Source organism: Tamandua tetradactyla, chromosome 2 (genome assembly GCF_023851605.1).
Source record: "Tamandua tetradactyla isolate mTamTet1 chromosome 2, mTamTet1.pri, whole genome shotgun sequence".
NCBI classification, from domain to species: domain Eukaryota; kingdom Metazoa; phylum Chordata; class Mammalia; order Pilosa; family Myrmecophagidae; genus Tamandua; species Tamandua tetradactyla.
In genome coordinates this window covers 2464272-2484909 of record NC_135328.1, presented here as the reverse complement: position 1 = coordinate 2484909, position 20638 = coordinate 2464272, and the positions used below count along the sequence as shown (strand labels likewise).

Below are 20638 nucleotides of genomic sequence, written 5' to 3'. Positions count from 1 at the left end.
CTCCCTGGAGGACCCACAGCAGGGACCTGAGCCATTCTGGGCCCTGCTGGCTTGCCAATGAAAGTGCCAGTGGTAGGTGTGGGAGAGGCAGAGGAACCCAAGGCCCCAGAGCCGTCCACACAGCAGCTGTGCGGCCATGGCACACCCTGGGCCCCACCATGGGCCAGGTGAGTTCCCTGCATGCTGCCTGCACCACCCTCTGCTTCACTGTGCCACTAAGGTAGGACATCAGGGAGCCTGTCCAAAGCCAGCAGCCAGGGCCCAGCACGTGGGCATTCAAGGCCAAGGTGCTCCACTAGCCGTGCTAGCTGTGGGGCAGGTCTGTGTGGAGCCAGACGCCGTGCGGTCTGCTCCGAGTACCCACACCGCTTCTTCAGGGCAGCCCCCCACTCTGCTCCCCCAACTGCATGCTCGGGGGGATGCTGTCTCAGAAAGCTGAGGTCCCAGGCCTGCCTCTCAGTCTCAGCCCCTCAGGGACAGGGACACCCTGTCCTCTTTCCCCAGTGCCTTGGGGGTATGACACACTTCTGAAGGCTGAACCGTAGAAGAAAAGGCCTGCGTTTACTGCAGAGGAACTCGCCGTGACCCGGGACATCACTCCAGCCGGCCCACCCTCCACCATCTCCCCCTGCCCCTCAGTCACCTCCGCATCCTCACCTGCATCAGCTGCTGCTTCAGCTTCTGGATCTCGGAGATGTTGAGTTCGCTGAGGAGGTCAGAGACCAGGCTGGGGGAGGGTGGCGGCAGGCTGTCCTTCTTGGGCAGAGGGGCCTTGTTGTCCAGCGGCAGCTTGGCCAGGCCGCCGTGCTCAAAGCCGTTGACCAGAGCCTCGGCGTCGTTGTTGGGCTCGGTGGTGTCGTCGCTGAACTTGAGGCCGTCCAGGGAGACGTGCAGGTGGCTGGTATACAGGGAGTCGTTGATGCTCATGTAGTGCGAGAGCTCCTTGCGCAGGCTGTTCTTCTGCTCGCGCTCCGTCTTCAGTGCCTCCAGCGACTCCTCCAGCTGCCGCTCTGAGATCTCCTTGAGCCGGATGGCGTCTTCCAGCTGGCTGTTGAGGTATTCAGTCTCTTCCTCCAGCCGCTTGATTTCGTGCTTGAGGCCCTCAAATTCCACCTGGGAAAGAGACACAGAAGAGCTCAAAAGGGAAGCCACCTGGCGCTCTGGTCGCGCCTAATACACCAGCACAAGGTTGAGTGTTGACGCCCCTGCCGGGAGGCGTGAACAGGAAAACTGCCCACCCAGGTGGGCACAGGGCACCAGGACCCGGCACAGCACGACTCGGCCCCAAACCAGCCAGCACGCCTCTACACCCGGACCCACGGGGGCTCTGAGCCAAGCAGGGAGAAGGCAGATTCCAGAACGTGTCTACACGACACTGAACCTGCCCGGGACAAGGAGCAGAATGGAAATGGATGCTTCACAGGGTAGGGAGAGTCAGCATTTGTGGGCAATTTTCAAAAACATTTGTAGTTAATTTTTAATATTTGTGCAAGAAATAAATAGCCTTTGGAACTTAGGAGACAGCAATAAAAAGCAGTACTGATCATAGGGCTGTATAACTCAGTAAATCTTATGGCAAAAAATGCCCATGATCAATGGCACAAATATTAAAAATTTCCTCTATGAACAAGCACAAATGTAGAACACTAATACGAGGAGCTAATAAAAGAGCGGCACACGGGGTAAAAAGGCACCTACTGCGAACTACGGGCTAGAGTTAAGTGTAACATCTTGATGCTTCTTCATCAACAGTAACAAGCGTACCACACCAATGCCAGGGGTCAACGACAGAGGTGGGATAAGGGTATGAAATATTTTGGGTTTTCTCTTTCTTTTTCCTGCGAAGTAATGAAAATGTCCTAAAATGTATTACAGTGATGAACACACAGCTGTGTGTGATACTGTGAGCCATCAATTGTACACTTTGGATGGGCTGAACTGAATGGTGTGTGGCTGTGTCTCAGTAATGGTGCATGTGAAAGAAGAAAGCAGCAGCACTGATCTCTGGGGATCGTGGCTTGGAGCCAGGAGGCCCCGATGACAGTGCCTGCCACACATGGCAGACCCAGGCCACTCGGGCTGCACGGCTACCTCGGGGCTCCGGCACATAGGGTGACAATGCGGAGCGGGGGTCGCAGGCAGTGACTGCCAGACAGGAGAGGAGGAGACGCCACTGCGAGCCGAGGACAGCCGGGCGCACCTTGAGACAGTGCCCACAGCTCAAGCGAGGTCTGCGGCCCTCCGTGAGCAGAGGCTGGCTCAGCAGGCAGGGAGGAGAGATCACCCACTACCTGGCTCTGCTGTGGCCAGAAATCAACACACCCACGTTTTGTTATTCCAAAGTTAAATACCCTGTACCCTGGAGGTGAAAGCCACCTGCTCTGAGGGAATTCTGACGGGAGAGGGTTTGTAAGGAAAGCACAGATGGCATCAAAGGCATCTGGGGAAGGGCCTGGGGCTTCCTTGGAAAGCAGGTCCCCATTCCCCAGCACAGAGAAGAAGCCACCTGCTCACGAACACGGCTGAGGATGGGGCATTGCTGGGCTGTGGCCAGCATCTCTGCACCAGATCTAAGGCTCAGAGCGGAAGGCAGGTGCCTCGGACAGTCCTGCGCCTCCAGGAGGGTCAGAACTTGAGGGGACATAGAGCCAAGGCCCTGTTGGCCACTCAGAGACTCCCCCCACGTCCCCCTCCTCTCTGTGACAGGCGGGCCCTGGGTCCGCCAGGGAATAGGAGACGGAGTGCCGCTCCCACACCCAGGTAAGCAGGAAGAGGTGGGGGGCGGTGAGGCTCACCTGGTTCTGCTTGAGCACCGACACCTGCTTCTGCAGGCAGATGTTCTCCTCCTCCAGCTCCGAGTAGTCCTGCAGCAGGCGGGCCTCCCGGAACTTGTACTCCTTGATGTCGTCCCGCAGGCGGCCACGCTGCACCTCCACATTCTGGTTAATCTGCAGGGGGCGTGGAGAGGCGGGTGTGAGGTCACAGGGCCAGGGGGAGGAGAGGCCAGGGCGGCCGGGTGCTTCGTTCAGAGCGGAAACGGCTGCCAGGACACAGCTGCCCAGACCCACAGGTGCCCATGCGGCCACCAGAGGGGAGAAGGAACCCAGAAGAGGCGTGGGGATGACGGCAGACAACCTCAGGCCAGACCTGCTGAGGCACTGCTGGCAAGTGACCTGGTCTGCTCCGACCACCAGCTTCCTCATCCGTGAAATGGGCTGAAACGCAGTCCCTCCCTCTGACAGTGCCGGAGGCAGCATAAGATGGTGCAGTCACTTTGCAAAGCAGTCTGGCAATTCCTCAGAAGTTTAAACAAAGAATTACCACAGGGCCCAGCAATTCTACTCCTAGGTATCTACTCAAGAAAAATGAAAATATATGGCCACACAAAAATTTGTGCCCAAAGGGTCATAGCTTTATTCACGACAGCCAACAACCCAAGTGCCCACCAACTGCAACAAAACACTGTATATGAGCACAACGGACACAATCATCCAGAAGGGGAATGAGGTGTTTTTTTTTTTTTAACATGGGCAGGCACCGGGAATCAAACCCGGGTCCTCTGGCATGGCAGGTGAGCATTCTTGCCTGCTAAGCCACCGTGGCCCGCCCGGGAATCAGGTTTTGACACATGCTACACATGGAGGAACCTAAAAGCATCACGCTAAGTGGAAGAAGCCAGATACAAAGGTCATATATTTCAGGGTTCCACACCTATGAAATGCCAAGAACAAGCAAATCTAGAGAAAGAAAGTAGATTAGGTGTGGGGGCTGGGAAGACAGGGTGCAATGGGGAGTGGCTGCCCCTGCTAACAGACATGAGCTTTCTTTCTGGAGTGATGAAAAGTTCAGGGATGGATGTGCGACAGTAGCACAACTCTGAAATGCTGAGCCCGCAGCCAACAGCACCCTCTTGATGGGCATGCGGCACCGAACCGAAACTGTCTCAGAGAAGCCCTAACAAGGGCAGGCCCGTGGCGGAGGCGCTGGGGGTGTCTAGAGGGGACAGCACAGAGCCTGGGCGAGCACTGGGCCATCAGTGCCCGCCACTCCTAATCCATGTGACCGACCCTATGTCCCTGGCCAGAACCAGGGTCTCACTCCTCAGCCACAGGCCTACGTCCAGCACACTGCAGGGTGTTGAGCAGTACCCCCACCTCTGCTTGCCAGAGGTGCCCCTCCTCCCCAAGGGGCACAGTCAAACTGTCTCCAGAACTGAATGTCCCCTGGGGGCAAATCATTACCTGGACCAAACCCCTCTCCCTCCACCCCCAGCCCACTCCGCCCCAGGCCGGCACCTGCCCTGTGGCCTGGGACTCTACCCACAGCTGCCAAAACCTGGCTCCCGTGGCTAGTGCCCTGTGTGACCCCTGGGCTAGCAGCCCTGGCCGCCCTCCAAGCCCCATAGCTCTCTCTACCCTTCTCCCCACGCATACCACCTTCCCTGGGCAGCGGGACTTGGTCAGGATCTCGTCTCATGACACGTGCTCTGCTGACTAGATTCCAAGATGCCAGGCAAACACACGGAAAGATGGATTGATAAAAAAAAAACAAAACCCAGGGCAGCTTCCTAACCTCCTGGCGTGGGCACTGCACCCACAGCACAGCTGCACGTGGGCAGCTCTGCGCTGCACCAGCCCACACTCCTAACAGAAAGTCCCCGCACTCTAGTGGGGGTCCGCTCTCTTCAGCAGGGCCCTTTCGGATAAACGCACTGACAAGACTTGGCCCGGGGCCTGGACTCCGATATTCATCCTACAAGAAACCCTGCTCCCCAAGTCCAGCCCAGCATCGAGAAGCTCCCAGGAAAGGAGCGAGCATGGAGAGGGTGTACTGCTCAGACCCAGTGGTCTTGCCCCAGAGCAGCAGGCTCAGAACTCGGTTTGGTGAGTTCTATCTGCCAGAAGAGCCAAGAAAGGCGGCACGGGGTCTTCCTGGCAGGAACTGGCCGGGGCCAGGCAGCAGTTCCTGGTGAAGAAGGCTTGCCCATACTGCTGAACTGTATGGCCGGAGCCAGAGGACAGGGGGCACTCCACCCTGAGCAGGTCTGCACTCTCTCAGGAGAGAAGGTGACTCGGCCGGGACACTGGAGGGACACTGCGGTCTCGTCAGGGAGACCAGGGCACACGGCACGAAGGGGTTCCTGGGCATCTAGGGAGGGAGTGAGGCCGCCGCCACCCACAGCTGTCCTGGGATCTGACCCAGCGCCTGGGCACCTGACCCCACAGAGAGCCCCTGCCTCCCTCGGACAGGCCACCTCAGGGCTCCTGGCATGGGGGAAGGGCCTCCTGCTGGAACCCGCTGTGGGAGCTCAGCCAGTGGCTGTGTCTGGCCTTGTCCTGGCCCCAGCGCACTCAAAGGCCGGGCAGCTCATCCTCCTCGCTCCTTCTCGCCCACCACGGGGCCAATCCTGACGAGGCCTTGGCTGACTGCCTGGGCCCTGCCCTTTCCCTTGCCCGGCCTGTGACCAGGCCCCACCTCTCCCTGCCCAGCGGGCTCCTCGGCCCTCCCAAGGCCCCACACCCTAGGGTCCTCCAGGAGCCGGGCCCACCTGCCAGGAGCCTGGATCCCCGAGAATGACTCCAGGCTGAGCCAGCGCCACGAGGGCAGCACACCTCTGGATGTGGTGCAGACGGTGGGCCCAGACCCAGGAAGGGCAGCCTGGGAGGGGGTTCCCCTGCCAGCTAGGTGACTGGGAGCAAGTTCCCTCAGGTATAAGGAGAGGGAAATAACAGGCACCCCTGAAGGGTTCTCAGGAGGAGGGGAGAGAAGTCAGGAGCTTGTCACAACTGGCTCACCCAGAGCCAGGTGCCTGGAGTTTTAACACCAAGCTGGTGTCACACGGACGGCCCTACAATGTGTAAGGGACACCTACGTGGGTCATCAAGGCCCAAAGGACCAGGGGTCCCTGAGCAAGGGCTGGAGAGGGCGGTGGGAAGAGGAGGCTGCAGCCCCTGGCCATGGGGCATGAGGTCGTCATCTCAGAGGGCAGACAGCAGGGCTAGTGACCGGCTGTAAGCCTCCCTCTCCATGGAAGGGACAGCAGGCACCCCGGTGATGCTGCGTGGGAACCTGCATCGCCCAGCGAGCATGTGTGGCCCCAAGCGTGGCCCCCAAAGCCAGAGTCCAGCCCGGCAGTTCCGCACGGAGAAAAGAAGGCCGGTGGGATCATGGCTATGGACAGTTAAAAGAGACCCAGAGCACAGCACGTGGGAATGGTGAGCCCTGGCGGTGAGCAGAGAAGCCCCTGGGCCCGGGGTCTGAGCACACGGCGGGCAGGGGAGCCGACCCCAACAAGAACACGGTGGGTGAGTCCTGGTTGGAGGGGGTGGAGCCCCGGAGCAGGGACCAAGGTGAGGGCGTTCCGGGGACCAGCCAAGCAGCACCTGCACCACCCAGGACGGGGGGTGGGGGGGAGACCCACGTTTCTCCGGAGGCACAAACAGGAACAGGTAGCAGCCCCCACCCGCCTGCCCCTCCATACCTCAGAGCCAGGCAGCCGGGCAGCCTAAGTGCTCTGGGGACTGCACTGAGCTCATTTCCTGCTGCCGGCCCAGTGCGGGCCAACCAGTGACCCAGCCCTCCCCCAGTGGGACCTGGGGCAGTCCCTTCTGGAAGAGGGACGAACACGAGCCATGCCCAGGGTGGGGGCGAGAGCTGGCTCCTACTTATCTGAAGGGGATATGGCCTGGACAGTTGCCAGATGCTGAGGTCAAACCAGGAGCCCCATCCGGCCTCTGCAGCCCCACACCCACCAGCGCCAGGCTGTCTTCCTAAAGGAAATGAGATGACGCCACTCCCCATCGCCCCTGAGGATTCAATCCCAGCTCCACCCCCACTCTGAAGTGCCAGCCCTCCCCGACCCCCAAGCCAGCGGGGTGGTGACTGCTCTCACTGTTCCCAGGGCCCTCCATCCTGCACACCTGGTCAACAGCCCACGTGGGTGACTGCTGCTGGCCTTGTACCTCGGAGCCCAGCGGCTGCTCGGACAGCCTGTGTGTAGTGACTGTCCCTGCCCCCACAAGCACGCCCGTTCCAGGGGGCTCAGCAGCTCCGCTCACAGCCCTCGGGGGGTCAGGAGCAATGTGGGAGGAAGCAGTGAACCACAGGGTACTCCCACTGCAAGGGGAGTCAGAGACCTTGATTTACAGAAGGGGAAACTGAGGCTGGGACCAATGACTGCACGCTGCCTCGAGAGGCTCCCATGGCCTGGCAGGAAGCAGGTACGGCTTAGTGACTGCCCAAACCTGCTTGCAGCGGGGTGAGTGCCAGGGTGCCCCCAGCTCCCTCCCGAGCACAGCCTCCCAAGGCCACACCAGCAGGGGCAGAGCCAGGACTGCTGCTGGGAAGGGACACCGGCTCCAGGCTGTCTGCCCTGTTGCCTTGACTACCCCCAGCCGCTAAACCCCACACCTCTACACGGTCCCTGGATCCTCCCTCACACCCCGTCACAGGAAGGAGCTGTTGCTGCCTCCAATCCCTGCCCTGACCACAACCCACAGGGTCCTGCAGCATCCAGCAGACCTGTCACCGAAGCTGACTACACCATGGTTCTTTGGTAACTTGTGTGGTCCTCTGCCTGACTGCTGCTCCTGTACGCCTGCCCCAGGGACAGGGCAGAGGAACTTCCACCCAGGCGGCCTGGCTCATGCGGGCGCACCTGCTCAGCACACCAACATGGACCCGAACCTGCGTCTTTCAGGCCCAATTCACATGTGTCCTACTTGGGGTCCCCATGGAATATCTGGGTTTGCTTTCTCATCCACAGCTCGGAAGGGAGCAAACCCTGAACAGGCCACTCAAACTCCCCACGGGCCCACAAGAGCCCCCCATGAGGCCCCTTTAGGAACCTCTGTCCTGTGCCCTGTCACCCCACCTACTCTGCCCTGGCTTGCTCAGGAGACCAGCTTTGGCCAATGAGCTATAAGAAAAATGGCACAAGCAAAGGCGCCTGCATCTCTTCCCCATCTTGGTCCTCTGCATGGAGCACGATACGGCATGGAGCAGAGAGGAAGCATCCAAGCTGAAGCTGTCCTGGACGGGACAGCTGAGCCGACACGCATGTGCTCCCAGCCCACCCAGAACCGCCCACTGGGCTGCAGGGGAATGACTGCGGCATGGCTGACCGCTCCCCCCTGCGCCTCCCCCTCACCTCCTTCAGCTCCTGGGCCACCGAGGTGAGCCGCTCGTTCTCGGACTGCGTGTTGGTGAGGACGTTGCGCAGCTGCCTCAGCTCCGTCTGCAGCTCGAGCACCTTGCGCACGTAGTACTGCTCCTTGGAGGCCGACTCCTGGATCAGACTCTCCTCCCGGCTCTCACCGTCCGCAGCCACCTTCTTGTGGTTCGTGTGCGCCTGTCCAAACGCCTGGGGCCAGGGACACAGAGCTCATGAGACAGGTGTCCCAGGACCACGGCACAGCCAAGACCCCATCATCTCCCCGCCTGCATGCCCCATTCCACCTACTATCATGCCACGATCAAGAGCAGAGGGGTCTGTGCCTGTTTGCACCCCTCTTCTGTTGCTGATTCTAACCCTCTGTTCACACATTCCAGAGAGTCAGAGTCCCCAACCATGACCATGAGTGGGAGGGGGCAGTGCCCCGGTACAAGAGCCCAGGCAGGGCTCCAAAGGGCAGCAGGGCAAATGGGGTGGGCGGAACTCACCCACGAGGCCTGGGGTGGAATCCCCAAGTGTGGAGGGGAAAGCACTGGACGTGGCCCAGACAGAGGTGTGGGGAAGCAGGCAGGATCCTCAACATCAGGCTGGGTGACAGCTATGGGCTCAGGGATGCTGAGGTTCAGAGGCAGAGGCACTCCCCGAGAGCGACTGCAGGCAGGAGGCTGAGCTGGCCCAAAGGATGCCCAGACCTGCCCACATGCCTGCAGCAACAAAGTGTAGGCCCAACCCAGGTCTCCCATCTCCCCCAGCAAGGGGCCACTGCCAGCAGTGCCCAGGTCCCACCCAAGGGAGAGCCCCCTTCCCTCCCGCCTTTGTCACCCAGCTTAGGCCTGAAAGAGTTCTGGAGGGGGAAGGCATCAGGATGTCCGTGTGTCTGAGATGGGTATCCTCCCCACACATCACTCCCAGGGCCAGCAGCCCCTATCCTGCAACACCTTCCCCCACCGGGCAGAGGGCAGCTGCTCCTGTGCAGGGAGCCAAGCCCACTGTTGGTCCCACCTTAGGGGAGATGGGAAGCCACCCTCAGGGAGGGGAGAGCCACAGGGGTGGAGACCCTGCCTCTTTCCAAGTTCCTGGTTCACAGAATGAAACAAACCAAGAGGGGGCCACTGAAAAGGTCGAAAGCAGGACGCCTTTTTACTTCTTGAAATACAGGAACGTTTTCACTCAGTCCAAAACTTTCCCAAACTCCTGAAGACAGTTAGGAAAATATGCAAAGACAGGTACAAGACTGTTTACTCAACAGGACTGCTTATAAATCAACAAATCAAAAACAGAGAATGAGTCAGATGAGGATCCTGTCTAGTGGGAGAACTCAGGTGTCTGCTAAGCATGCTGTGGGAGCCCTGGTGCCTGACCCAGGCTGCCAGGACAGAGGAAAGAGAAGACACCAGGGAGCATGGACTGACATGGACAGTGGAATCTTGTTTTCAGATGCACACGCACATACTCTGTGTTTCAGTGTTACTTAGGGAAAGGTTCCTTAAATAAAGGAGCTCGGGAAACATCAGATGACACAAGACAGCACGAGAGCAACAGCACCTTTGCCAGGCTGACTGCACGTGAAATGGTGGGAGGGCGCCAACTCCCAGACTGAGGGCAGACACTCTGTTCCGTGGTAGACTCGCCTCTGCTGCTCCCCGGGAACACCAACGGTGCTGCCCCACCCAAGAGGCCAGGGAGGAGCCAATCGGCTCAGCTGGACAGACTCTGTTGCTGTCCTACTCCTTCATCCTGGCCCAGTGACCTTCTCACAGATCATCCAGTACACCGGTACCTGCCCTACCCTGGACTGGCCACCCCAGGCTGGCTGGAAGGAAGCCAGATACTGAGCCTGACCACGCCCTAAGGCCCTCAGTCCTGAGGGACCACCCCAAGCCTTGAGCTGGAGATGGACCATCTCCTGTTAGCTCCATGGCACCATCAGAGGCTCCCGCTGGGGATGATGGCCACAGGCGAAAACGTGCTGTGCAAGGCCAGGTGGTCAGCCTCTACCCTGCCCCTTCTCCTCATCCCAGGCTCCATCCTGGCAGCTTTTGAAAAACAGCGAGATGGGGATTTGTATTTCTCACCAAAGCGAGACAGTAACAGAGGTTGGGCTCACTTCCTGTGTGAAAACACTCAGAAACCCTGAAAAAAATGACAGGAATAAGTGATGGGTTTCAAGACACTGCATACCAGGTAATGGGAGCCAGTGACCTTGTGAGACAGGAGAAGGCCCTCTCCACGACTGCCCCCACACGCCCCTGAAGGGGACCTGAGGCCGGCTCCAGAGATTCCTGGAAGGAGGAGCCGGGGGTCTGAGTGCATCAGCCAGCAGAGGCCCATGGACCTGCAGACCGAGGAACCCTGGAGGCCTCTGCCAAGGTCAGTGCCAGCCTGAGGAAACCACGCGAGGCTGGCGAGACTGGACAACTGACCACAAAGGTGAAATAAAGCCTTTTCAGACATACAAAAGATGACAGAATTCATCACAGGCACACCTGCACTGCAAGATATGCTGAATTTCTGGCAGAAGAAAAAGCACAGCAGGCGGAGAGATGGGCCAACAAGGAGGGATGAAAAGCACCAGAAGTGGAAACTATGTGGGGAAACAAAGGACTTGCCTTTCTTTTTATTTAAATCTCTTTAAATGATTAAGTGTTGATCCCCTGATACATACATATATATCAGTTTTAAGCCTTGGTGCACTTTCCTTCATGTTTCTTTTGCTTGAGAATTAATCATACATATGTATATACATCTAACAATACTATACTGTCTTAGTTAACGTAGGTTTATGTAACAGGGTAGGATGCAACACTAATGGTCGATAACAGGGAGGGGTAAGAGGTACGGGGTGTGTATTAGTCAGGGTTTGCTAGAGAAACAGAACCAACAGGAGAGATCTACAAATGTGAGATGTATAAAGGTGTCTCGCAACCATGGGGATGCAAGAGTCCAAATTCCATAGGGCAGGCGGTGGGCTGGCAACTCCAATGAAGGGTCTCGACAAACTCCACAGGACAGGCTGGCTGGCTAAAGAAGTGAAAATTTTCTCCTCTTCCTTAGAAGTCTTCAAACCTATTGGATCAAATCCAACTGACTGGATTCTCTCACTGCAGAAGACACATCCTCAGTTGATTATAGATAAAGTCAGTTACAATTGCAATCAACTGTGATCATTTAATAAATCAGCCTGCTGGTTCACCTAACAGCCAGGAAATACCCTTGCAGTAACGGTTAGGCCACTGCTTGCCTGACAGCTGGGCACCACCACCTGGCCAAACTGATACCTGAACTTAACATCACAGGATGTTTGCGTTTTCATTTTATTTGCTTTTCTGGAATAATGCAAATGTTCTAAAAATGACCACAGTGATGGATGCATAGCTATGTGATGATACTATGAACCACTGATTGTATACTTCGGGTGGACTGTATGGTGTATAAATATATCTCAATAACTTACATTAAAAAAATCAACTGTTGAGATTCAATGCCATCCCTATTGAAGTTCCAATGGCCGCTTTTGCAGAAGGAGAAAAGCCAATTCTCAAAATCACATAGAATGGCAAGGGGCAAAGAGCCAAAAAAAGAAGAAAAGGAACATAGTTGGAGGAACGTTTCCTGATATCAAAACTTACTACAAAGTTACAGTAATCAAAACTGTGGTGATGGCATAAGGATAGACCAATGGATGAGAGTCTAGAAATGTGACCCATACATCTATGCTCAATTGGCTTTCAGCAAGGGTGCCAAGACCACTCAATGGGGAAAAAATAGCATCTTCAACAAATGGTGCTAGAACAACTGGATATCCATAAGCAAATGGAGGCTGGACTCCTACTTCAAATCATAAATAAAAACTAACTCAAAATGGATCAAAGACCTAATCATAAGAGCTAAAACCATGAACTCTTAGAAGAAGACATGGGTTAAATCTTCATGACCATGAATTCAACAATGGATTCTTAGGTATGACACCAAAAGCACAAGCAACAAAAGAAAAATTTGATAAATTTTACATTATTAAAATAAAAACTTTTGCAGGTCAAAGGACATTATTAAGAAAATGAAAAGAATCTAAAGAATTAGAGAAAATAGTTGCAAATCATAGCTCTGAAAAGGGTCTAATATCCAGAATATATAAAGGAATTTTACAACTAAATAACAAAAAGACAACTCAATCAAAAAATGGGCTAAACAAACTCACCCCCTTCCCCTTGTCTACGTGGGACATGATTCTCAGGGGTGTGGACCTTCCTGGCAAACAGAAATCCTAGAATGAGCTGAGACTCAGCATCAAGGGACTGAGAAAAATCCTAGAATGAGCTGAAACTCAGCATCAAGGGATTGAGAAAACCTTCTCAAGCAGAAGGGGGAAGAGTGAAATGAGACAAAGTGTCAATGGCTGAGAGATTCCAGAGTCAAGAGGTTATCCTGGAGGTTATTCTTATGAATTAAGTAGATATCACCTTGTTATTCAAGATGTAATGGAGAGGCTGGAGGGAAGTGCCTGAAAATGTAGAGCTGTGTTCCAGGAGCCATGTGTCTTGATGATGATTGTATAATGATAAGCTTTCACAATGTGACTGTGTGATTGTGAAAACCTTGTGTCTGATGCTCCTTTTATCTACCATGTCACCAGATGAGTAGAACATATGGAATAAAAATAAATAATAGGGGGAACAAATGTTAAAATAAATTTAGTTTGAAATGCTAGTGATCAATGAAAGGGAGGGGTAAGGGTATGGTATGTATAATTGTTTTTTCTTCTGTTTTTGTTTTATTTCTTTTTCTGTTGTCTTTTTATTTCTTTTTCTGAATTGACGCAAATGTTCTAAGAAATGATCATGATGATGAATGTGCAAATATGTGATGGTATTGCAAATTACTGATAATATATGTAGAACAGAATGATTATATGTTAGGAATGTTTGTTTCTTTGTTGCCATATATTTTTTAATTTAAAATTAATAAAAAAAATTTAAAAGAGAAAAAAAGGGCTAAAGACTTGAATAGCTATTTCTCCAAAGACGATATACAAGTTTCCAGTATGCACATGAAAAGAAGCTCAACATCATTAGTCGTTAGCGAAATACAAATCTAAACCACAATAGGTACCACTTAGTTTGGTGGACTCTAAGTTATACACGCAATTCCATGTCTATGTGTATAATTACAAGAATTGAAAATAGGTACTAAACAAATAATCATGACTGTTCATAACAGCACTATTTATAAAAAAAACAAAAGGTAGAAACAATCCAAATATCAATCAATGGAGTAACAAACGTGATATATCCATAAAATAGAATATTCTTCAGTATAAAAAAGAATGATAATGTTTTCAGACCAGATGGAGGTGGTGGTTGCACAACACTGTGAATGTATTAATGTCACTGAATTGTACACTTTAAGATTGTTATTTTTGTTCTAAGTTTTTAAAAAATTTTTATTAGTAAATCAAACAACATACAATATGAACATACTTTTTTCGTCACATAGCTGTATATTTTTCATCATGATCATTTGTCTGTGAGTTTTATCTCAATAAAAAAAAAGATACCCATTGAAAGCAGTTTATAAAACAGAAGGAGATCAAATGTAGGGAAACACCACCAACGCAGGGCGGGAGAGACCAGTGGGCCGTCGCGAGGGTCCCTGTGCTGCACAAGCAGTGGCACCACAGCACTGGAAGGCAGACAGTGAGCATTCAACCAACGCTGAAGACACTAAACCAGGTGTTGGCAAACAAGCAGGCCAGGCATCTGTGCTTCATTAAATAACACTTTTCTAGAACTCTGCCATGCTTGTTCACTGACACAGCCTAGGACCGTGCTCCTGTTACAGGCAGAACTGCAAGGCCCACAAACCTAAAATATTCATTATCTGGCTCCTGAAGAAGTTTATACACTCCTGCTCTAAATCCTAAAGCCAACAACTAATATAACAACAACGTCAAAGGAGAAGAAAAGGAAACCGAAGTAAAAAACAACCTGAGGAGGAAATCAAGAAACCATGGACTAGAAGACTAAATATCGTTAAGACGTCAATTCTACCTAAAGCAATTTATAGATTCAATGCAATCCCCATAAAATTCCAACAGGCTTCCTTGAAGAAATGGAAAAGCCAACCATCAAACTTATATGGAAGTGGGGAGTCAAGGCTTAAGTGGTACAGAACTCGTGTTGGGGGGGCTCATGGAAATGTTTGGGTAATGCTGACACAACAATGTGAATGTAATTAACAGTGCTGAGCTAGATGCCTGAGTGGGGTTAAAGGACAGAATTTTAAGTTGTGTATACGTAACTAAAATAAAAATAAAGAACGGACATTATTGGGACAACTGAAAAAAAACAGGATTATGGATTATAAACTTTATATCAATGTTAAATTACTCGAACCTGATAGCTGTACTTAAGGTTAAGGGTCGTTCCTTGGGAAACGTATCTGGAAGTGTCAATGTGTGTTAGAAGAGCACGATATAGGTAACCTACTCTCAAATATTTAGAAGATAGACAAGACAGTTAGAAATGCCAAAAGTTGATAAATCTGGATATCTGGGTGAAGGGGTATATTTGGAGTTCCATGTATTGTTTTTGTATTATATTTGCAACCTTCCTCTAAGTTTGAAGTTACCTCAATACTAAAAAAAAAAAACATGAATATGCATATGTGTGTATGCATAAAATATATATTATATATATATGTGCGGGTAAAAGGCCTTGAATTGCCACAACCATCTTTAAACAGACAATCAACTCTCTCAGTTTTGGTTCATGTGAAAAATGTCCTTTATATCACCTTTGATCATAACAATACTTCATCTTGATGTACAATTCTGTGTCATTTATCTGACAGATATTTATATGTGCCTATTATGTGCTAGGTACTGCTTTTGGAACTGGGGATACAGCAGTGAACAAAACTTTTAAAATTCATGATCTTATGACTATCTATTTGAGGGAGACAGACAATAAACAGGTAGAAGATAAAATATATACATAGCATATATTAAAAGCTATAGAGAAAGGGTTTCTTTTTCAAAGTTGTTTTTGGCTATTCTAGGTCCTCTGCATTTCCATATGAATTTTAGAACTAGCTTGTCAATTTCTACAAAAAAAAAGAAAAGCCTGCTGGCATTTGACTGGCACTGTGATGAATTAATCGATCAATTTGTGGAGAAGTGGCATCTTAACAACACTATTCTGTGGTTTTTAGCACATAGGTCTTATACCTGTCGTTTTAAGCCTAAGCATTTGATATTTTGATGCTATTGTAAATGGTTTTTTAAAAATAAGAGTTTCTGATTGTTCACTGTTAATATATGGAAATAAATTTGACTTTTGCATACTTATGTCTTGCAACCTAAACTCAGTTATCAGTTCCAGTAGTTTTGCAGATTTTCTTTAATCATGGTAACAAATACTTAACATAAAATTTCCCATTCTAAACACTTTCTAGTATACAAATAAATGGTACTAATTACATTCGCAACATGCTACCATCACCCTCAAACAGATTCTGTGCCCACTAAGCACTAAGTTCCCCACCCCCTCCCCTGGTGATGTGCACTGCACTTTCTGTCTCTAGAATTTGGATATTCTAGCTATTTCATATAAATGAAATCATACAAAACCTGTCCTTTTCTGTCTGGCTTAATTCACTCAACTGCAAGGTTCATCTATATTGTGGTACCTATCGGAGCCCTACTCATTCTCACGGCTGAATAATATCTCACTGTGCATCAAGCATATTTTGTTCACCCCTTCAAATATTGACGGACACTTGGGTTGCTCCCACCTCCTGGTTTTTGTAAATAATTCTGCTTTTAACATTGGTGTATCCCTTGGATTTCTCACAGATTGTCATAAAGTGTATGTGTATATACTATACATAAATATATACACACATTATATGCATAACTGATATGTATAAGTTATACTTATAATGTATAACTTACTTCTTCATTTCCAATTCTGAACGCCTTTTTCATGACATGCCTCTCTGCACTGAAAGCTGGAAATGGCAGTATGGTGTTAAATACAAGTGGGGAGATCCCGTCAGGCTGAGGAAGTCCCTTCTACTTTGCTGAGTTTCTGGTAATCAGGAGTGACCTTGTGCAGTCCCTCACTGCCATCGCTAGAGAGCCCAGGACCAAGCCCTCCCCACACCCACACTCTGGTGGTGCGCTCCCAAAGGAGACTCAGACTACGCTGCACGTGCCATCTGACCCAGGGGTCACCTGCTGTGGGCGTGCTGATGCTTGCAGCTTTCCCTGCTTCTCTGCCACAAAAGGCGGCTGCCCGCCGGGATGTGAGTCCCCTGCCCTGCCACAGCAGGTGGGTAAGTGCTTGCTGAGCTGGTTCAGCCAAGTCCTCAGGCTGGGTTCTGGTTGGCCTGTCGTCTACATCCAGGCTGGGAAGGATAACCCCCAGCGGCAGCTCTCCCCACAAACCTGCCCACAAATTCCCAGCTTTTGCAGTGAAGAAAGGTGGGCAGGGAAGGGGGATGGCCCGAGCGCCCCACTCCCGGCACAAGCTCCCCACTCCCGGCACAAGCACACGGGGCTGAGTCACGAGGAGACAGTGACTTGGTGATTGGTCCCTGCAGGGGCCACCCTTGCTGGGGGTGCACTGATGCCATCCCTGGCGCAGTCTCCCCCGGCCCACACCCTGTACTCTGCCCTGAAGCCGCCCAGGCCTGGCAAGATCAGACATGGCAGGTGAGCCCAGGAATGCGGCCATGGATCGGCCAGGTGTCTCAGGGAAGATTCTAGCCTGTGTGTCCCTGGCAATGCTCACATCCTCTGGCATACTTAGGTGGACATCACATAACCATCTGTGCCCACTCGGTGCCCATAGGGGGACAGGGCTGCATCAGAGGTAGGAAGGAGCAGGGAGGGACAGGCCTGGGGTGGGGGTTCCTATGAAGGCAGCAGCACAATGTGGTGTGGAGCCCCCCATTGCAGTTCGAACCCCAGCTCTGCACCTTCCCCGTGACCCTGGCAAGTTACTTTGTGACCATGACCTCCCCTTTCTCACCGGTGAGGCAGGAACAACAGCGAGCACAGCAGAGGGTGGTGTAAGGGCTCAGGTGGAGGTGCACCAGCCCACAGCAAACTGAGGCAGAGGAGCAGCCTCCCCAGCCCCACGGCCCCCATTTGCTCGGGCTCTGGCTACCTTAAGAGGCCTGTGTGGGCCAGGGCCGCCCTCATGGAAGAGTCTGAGTGAGGCCAGGGGCAGATGATGGGCCCTGTTGGGGTAGTACAGGCCAAGCCCCTGGAAAGGCAAGCAATGGGTCCCCTCCTTACCTGCCTGCCTATTCTATGGGGGCTCAGTGGGAACAGCCATGGCGATGGCAGGTGACACGGGGGGAGACTGAGGCATGGTAGTGGTCAAGCACTTGGCCGAGGCACCCAGTCAGGCTGCAGCAAATGAGGGGCCAGTGCTGAGCTGGGGTGTGGGGAGGTCAGCACAAACAGCTCTGCTGTGGACAGTAAGCAGATGTCCGGAACAGGGGGTTGCTGGGGGCATGTCGGGAGAGATGGAGAGCTCCGGCAGTTGCCTGGGTGTGCACTGCTGACCTGCACCTGTCCCCATCCTGCTTCCCCACCCCAGTGAGGGCAGCCGACCTCCACTGTCTCTGCTGCCTTGGCTGCCGCTTTCCTCCCCGTGACGTCAGCACAGCTAGGTGACCCTGGGGAGCCATCCATGACAGTGCGCCTCAGTTTAATCCTCTGTAACATGGGTTAGTAATGCACCAACCTCAGCCTCTGCTAACATGATTTACCATCAGAGCCTAGCTCTGGTAGGAGGCCCTGCAGACCCCTACCTGCCCCCACCTCAAGTTGAGCATGTAAAATACAAATTTTGTTGAGTCACTTTCTGCTCTCAAATCTCCAGGGCTGCCCTCTGCCTTGGAGAAGCTGACCTCCAGGCTCCAGCCTTCACTGCCCCCAGGACCCCCACGCACGTGGCATCTCTTCCACTCGTCTGTGCTCCTGCTGCTCCTTCGGCCTGGGCAGCCTCTTCCTGGCCCATTCCACCTCTCCTCTCTGCCCGGATAAATCTTCACACCCCCACCCAGATGTGGCCCCCCTGGGTTTCCACACCCCATCCCCAGTCACGCAGCACTGGTGGCCCAGTGCTGTTCACGGGCTGGGCCCAGCCCAGTTCTGGCTCAAGGAGGCCCTGGAGTAGGGAGGGCTGAGATGCCCAGGTCTGGCCAGAGCAGAGCAGAGACCCCCCCCCCACTCTGAGGACAGGGACTCCCAGAAAGACCACGGTGCACACTGCTGGGGAAGGGCTTCACCGGGGCTGCTGCCAGAGCAAGGACCGAGCAGCAGGCAGCCGGGGGAGTGCGATGCTGAGGGTGGACGCTCCCCATAAGACAGAGACCACTGTTGCATGGGGGGAGGGTGCTGGTGGGTGAGAGGAAGGAGAGAGAGAGAAGACGGGAAGGAGCAAGGCCTGTCCCCAGGCTTGCTCCTGGTAGGTGGGAGAGCCTGGGCTCCCTGCAATCCTTCTGCTGGGACAGGCAGGGCCAAGTCCCCAGGCCCTCTCCGCCAGGTCCACCCAGCTGCCCCAGGGCCTGCCAGGGCTGAGCTGGAGAGCCCCACAGGGCGGAGAGGGGGCTAGAGGAAGAGGAGGGGTATGGAAAGGCTGGGGGAGGTGGCCTGTGCTGAGGGGCCGAGGACTCATGGGGACATGGGATGCACAAGCCCCGCATGGGAAAGGAAAGGCCTGAGACAGCAGCAATGGAGCAGACCCAACAGCCTCCCCACCTGTGACATAAGCGGCCCAGGCAGCTCCTCGGCAGCGTGCAGCCAGCACAGACAGCGGGCAGGGGACTGCTGGGGGCCTCTGGGCCTCAGTGTGACATGGATGCAGGGAGGACGATCACCCTGCTGGCTCCAAGGCAGCGCCTCCCACATTGGGCGGCGGCACGGACGTCCAACTGACTCAGCACTTCCACGGTTACAGGAGGGCTCTGCTCCCTCACTGACTCCAGGCTCCTGGCCAAGGCTGTTCTCAACATGCCGAGACACGCAGGCTGGCCCGCAGGGTAGAGACAGTGCCCGGGAGGCTGGGGACGCTGTGGGGAGGGCTGCTCCCCAACACAGGCCAAGGGGGAGAATCGGGTGTGGGCAATGGAGGCGAACAGCCCTAGCAGAGAGGAACTTAGGCCTGACATGGGGGCCTCGGGGTGTCTTTAAAAACAGGATTTTTCTGGCTGGTCCAACTTGAGAAAGGCAGGTGCAAAATATCCCCTGCAGCTCAATGTGGAGCCGTCGCTGACAATCAGAAGGGAAAAATGAAATGGATGGCAAAATACACACACGGTACATGGGCAACAATCACTCTCCATATGACAGATCAAAGAGACCAAGGGAGGGAGCCACATGCATTAACCTAGACTGACCCCAAATACAGCTCCATCCACCCCCCACCCCATGCCATGTACAGTCAGGGAGCTCAACTGACACACTCAGCCAAGCCCCTGTGCCCCTCAGGCATATGTGTCCACTGCTTCTTCCCTCACACTGCCCCGTGGCAGGCGGGCTCCTTCTGTCTCAACAGAGGGCTTGGAACAACCCAGCTCCTGGGTGCCCATAGCCCCACCTCTACCCCCACTCCTGGGTGCCCACGGCCCCACCTCCACCCCCACTCCTGGGTGCCCACGGCCCCACCTCCACTCCCACTCCTGGGTGCCCACGGCCCCACCTCCACCCCCACCCCTGGGTGCCCACGGCCCCATCTCCACCCCCACCCCTGGGTGCCCACAGCTCCACCTCCACCCCCACTCCTGGGTGCCCACAGCCCCACCTCCACCCCCACCCCTGGGTGCCCACAGCCCCACCTCCACCCCCACCCCTGGGTGCCCACAGCCCCACCTCCACCCCCACCCCAGGGTGCCCACAGCCCCACCTCCACCCCCACCCCTGGGTGCCCACAGCCCCACCTCCATCTCCACCCCAGGGTGCCCACAGCCCCACCATCATCTCCACCCCAGGGTGCCCACGGCCCCACCTCCATCTCCACCCCAGGGTGCCCACAGCCCCACCTCCATCTCCACCCCAGGGTGCCCACAGCCCCACCCCCACCCCCACTCCTGGGTGCCCACGGCCCCATCTCCATCTCCACCCCTGGGTGCCCACAGCCCCACCTCCACCCCCACCCATGGGTGCCCACAGCCCCACCTCCATCTCCACCCCAGGGTGCCCATGGCCCCACCTCCATCTCCACCCTTCAGCGCCCACGGTCCCACCTCCACCTCCATGCCTGCCCTGGCTGCCCACGGCCCACCTTTTCCTCGGAGCCATGGCAAAAAAGGAAAAGGAAACAAGCTGGAGCTTGGAAGGGAGGGAACAGCACAAGTAAAAGCACAGGGCAGGTTGATGTGGGGCAGGCCTGGTGTGCTGGTCTCAATACCAAGCTGTCTGGAGGCCCAAGTTCAATTCCCAGTGTCTGCTCA

At 53.9% G+C, this 20638-nt stretch overlaps 1 protein-coding gene across 5 annotated transcripts in view; it reads right to left on the bottom strand.

Annotated features, from left to right (window-relative positions):
- The window catches only part of BICD2 (BICD cargo adaptor 2), a 68786-nt gene that overhangs the window by 12124 nt on the left and 36024 nt on the right, over positions 1 to 20638 (bottom strand). For all 5 annotated transcript variants that reach the window (XR_013166876.1, XM_077138701.1, XM_077138700.1 and 2 more), the window contains 3 exons: positions 8150 to 8362; positions 2796 to 2948; positions 658 to 1113 (listed from right to left, as the gene is read on the bottom strand). Coding sequence is in view for 4 of the 5 variants with exons in the window: in XM_077138701.1 (XP_076994816.1) it covers positions 658 to 1113; positions 2796 to 2948; positions 8150 to 8362 (822 nt within the window). In the remaining variant the exon portion in view is untranslated. The remainder of the gene's footprint in view (positions 1 to 657; positions 1114 to 2795; positions 2949 to 8149; positions 8363 to 20638) is intronic.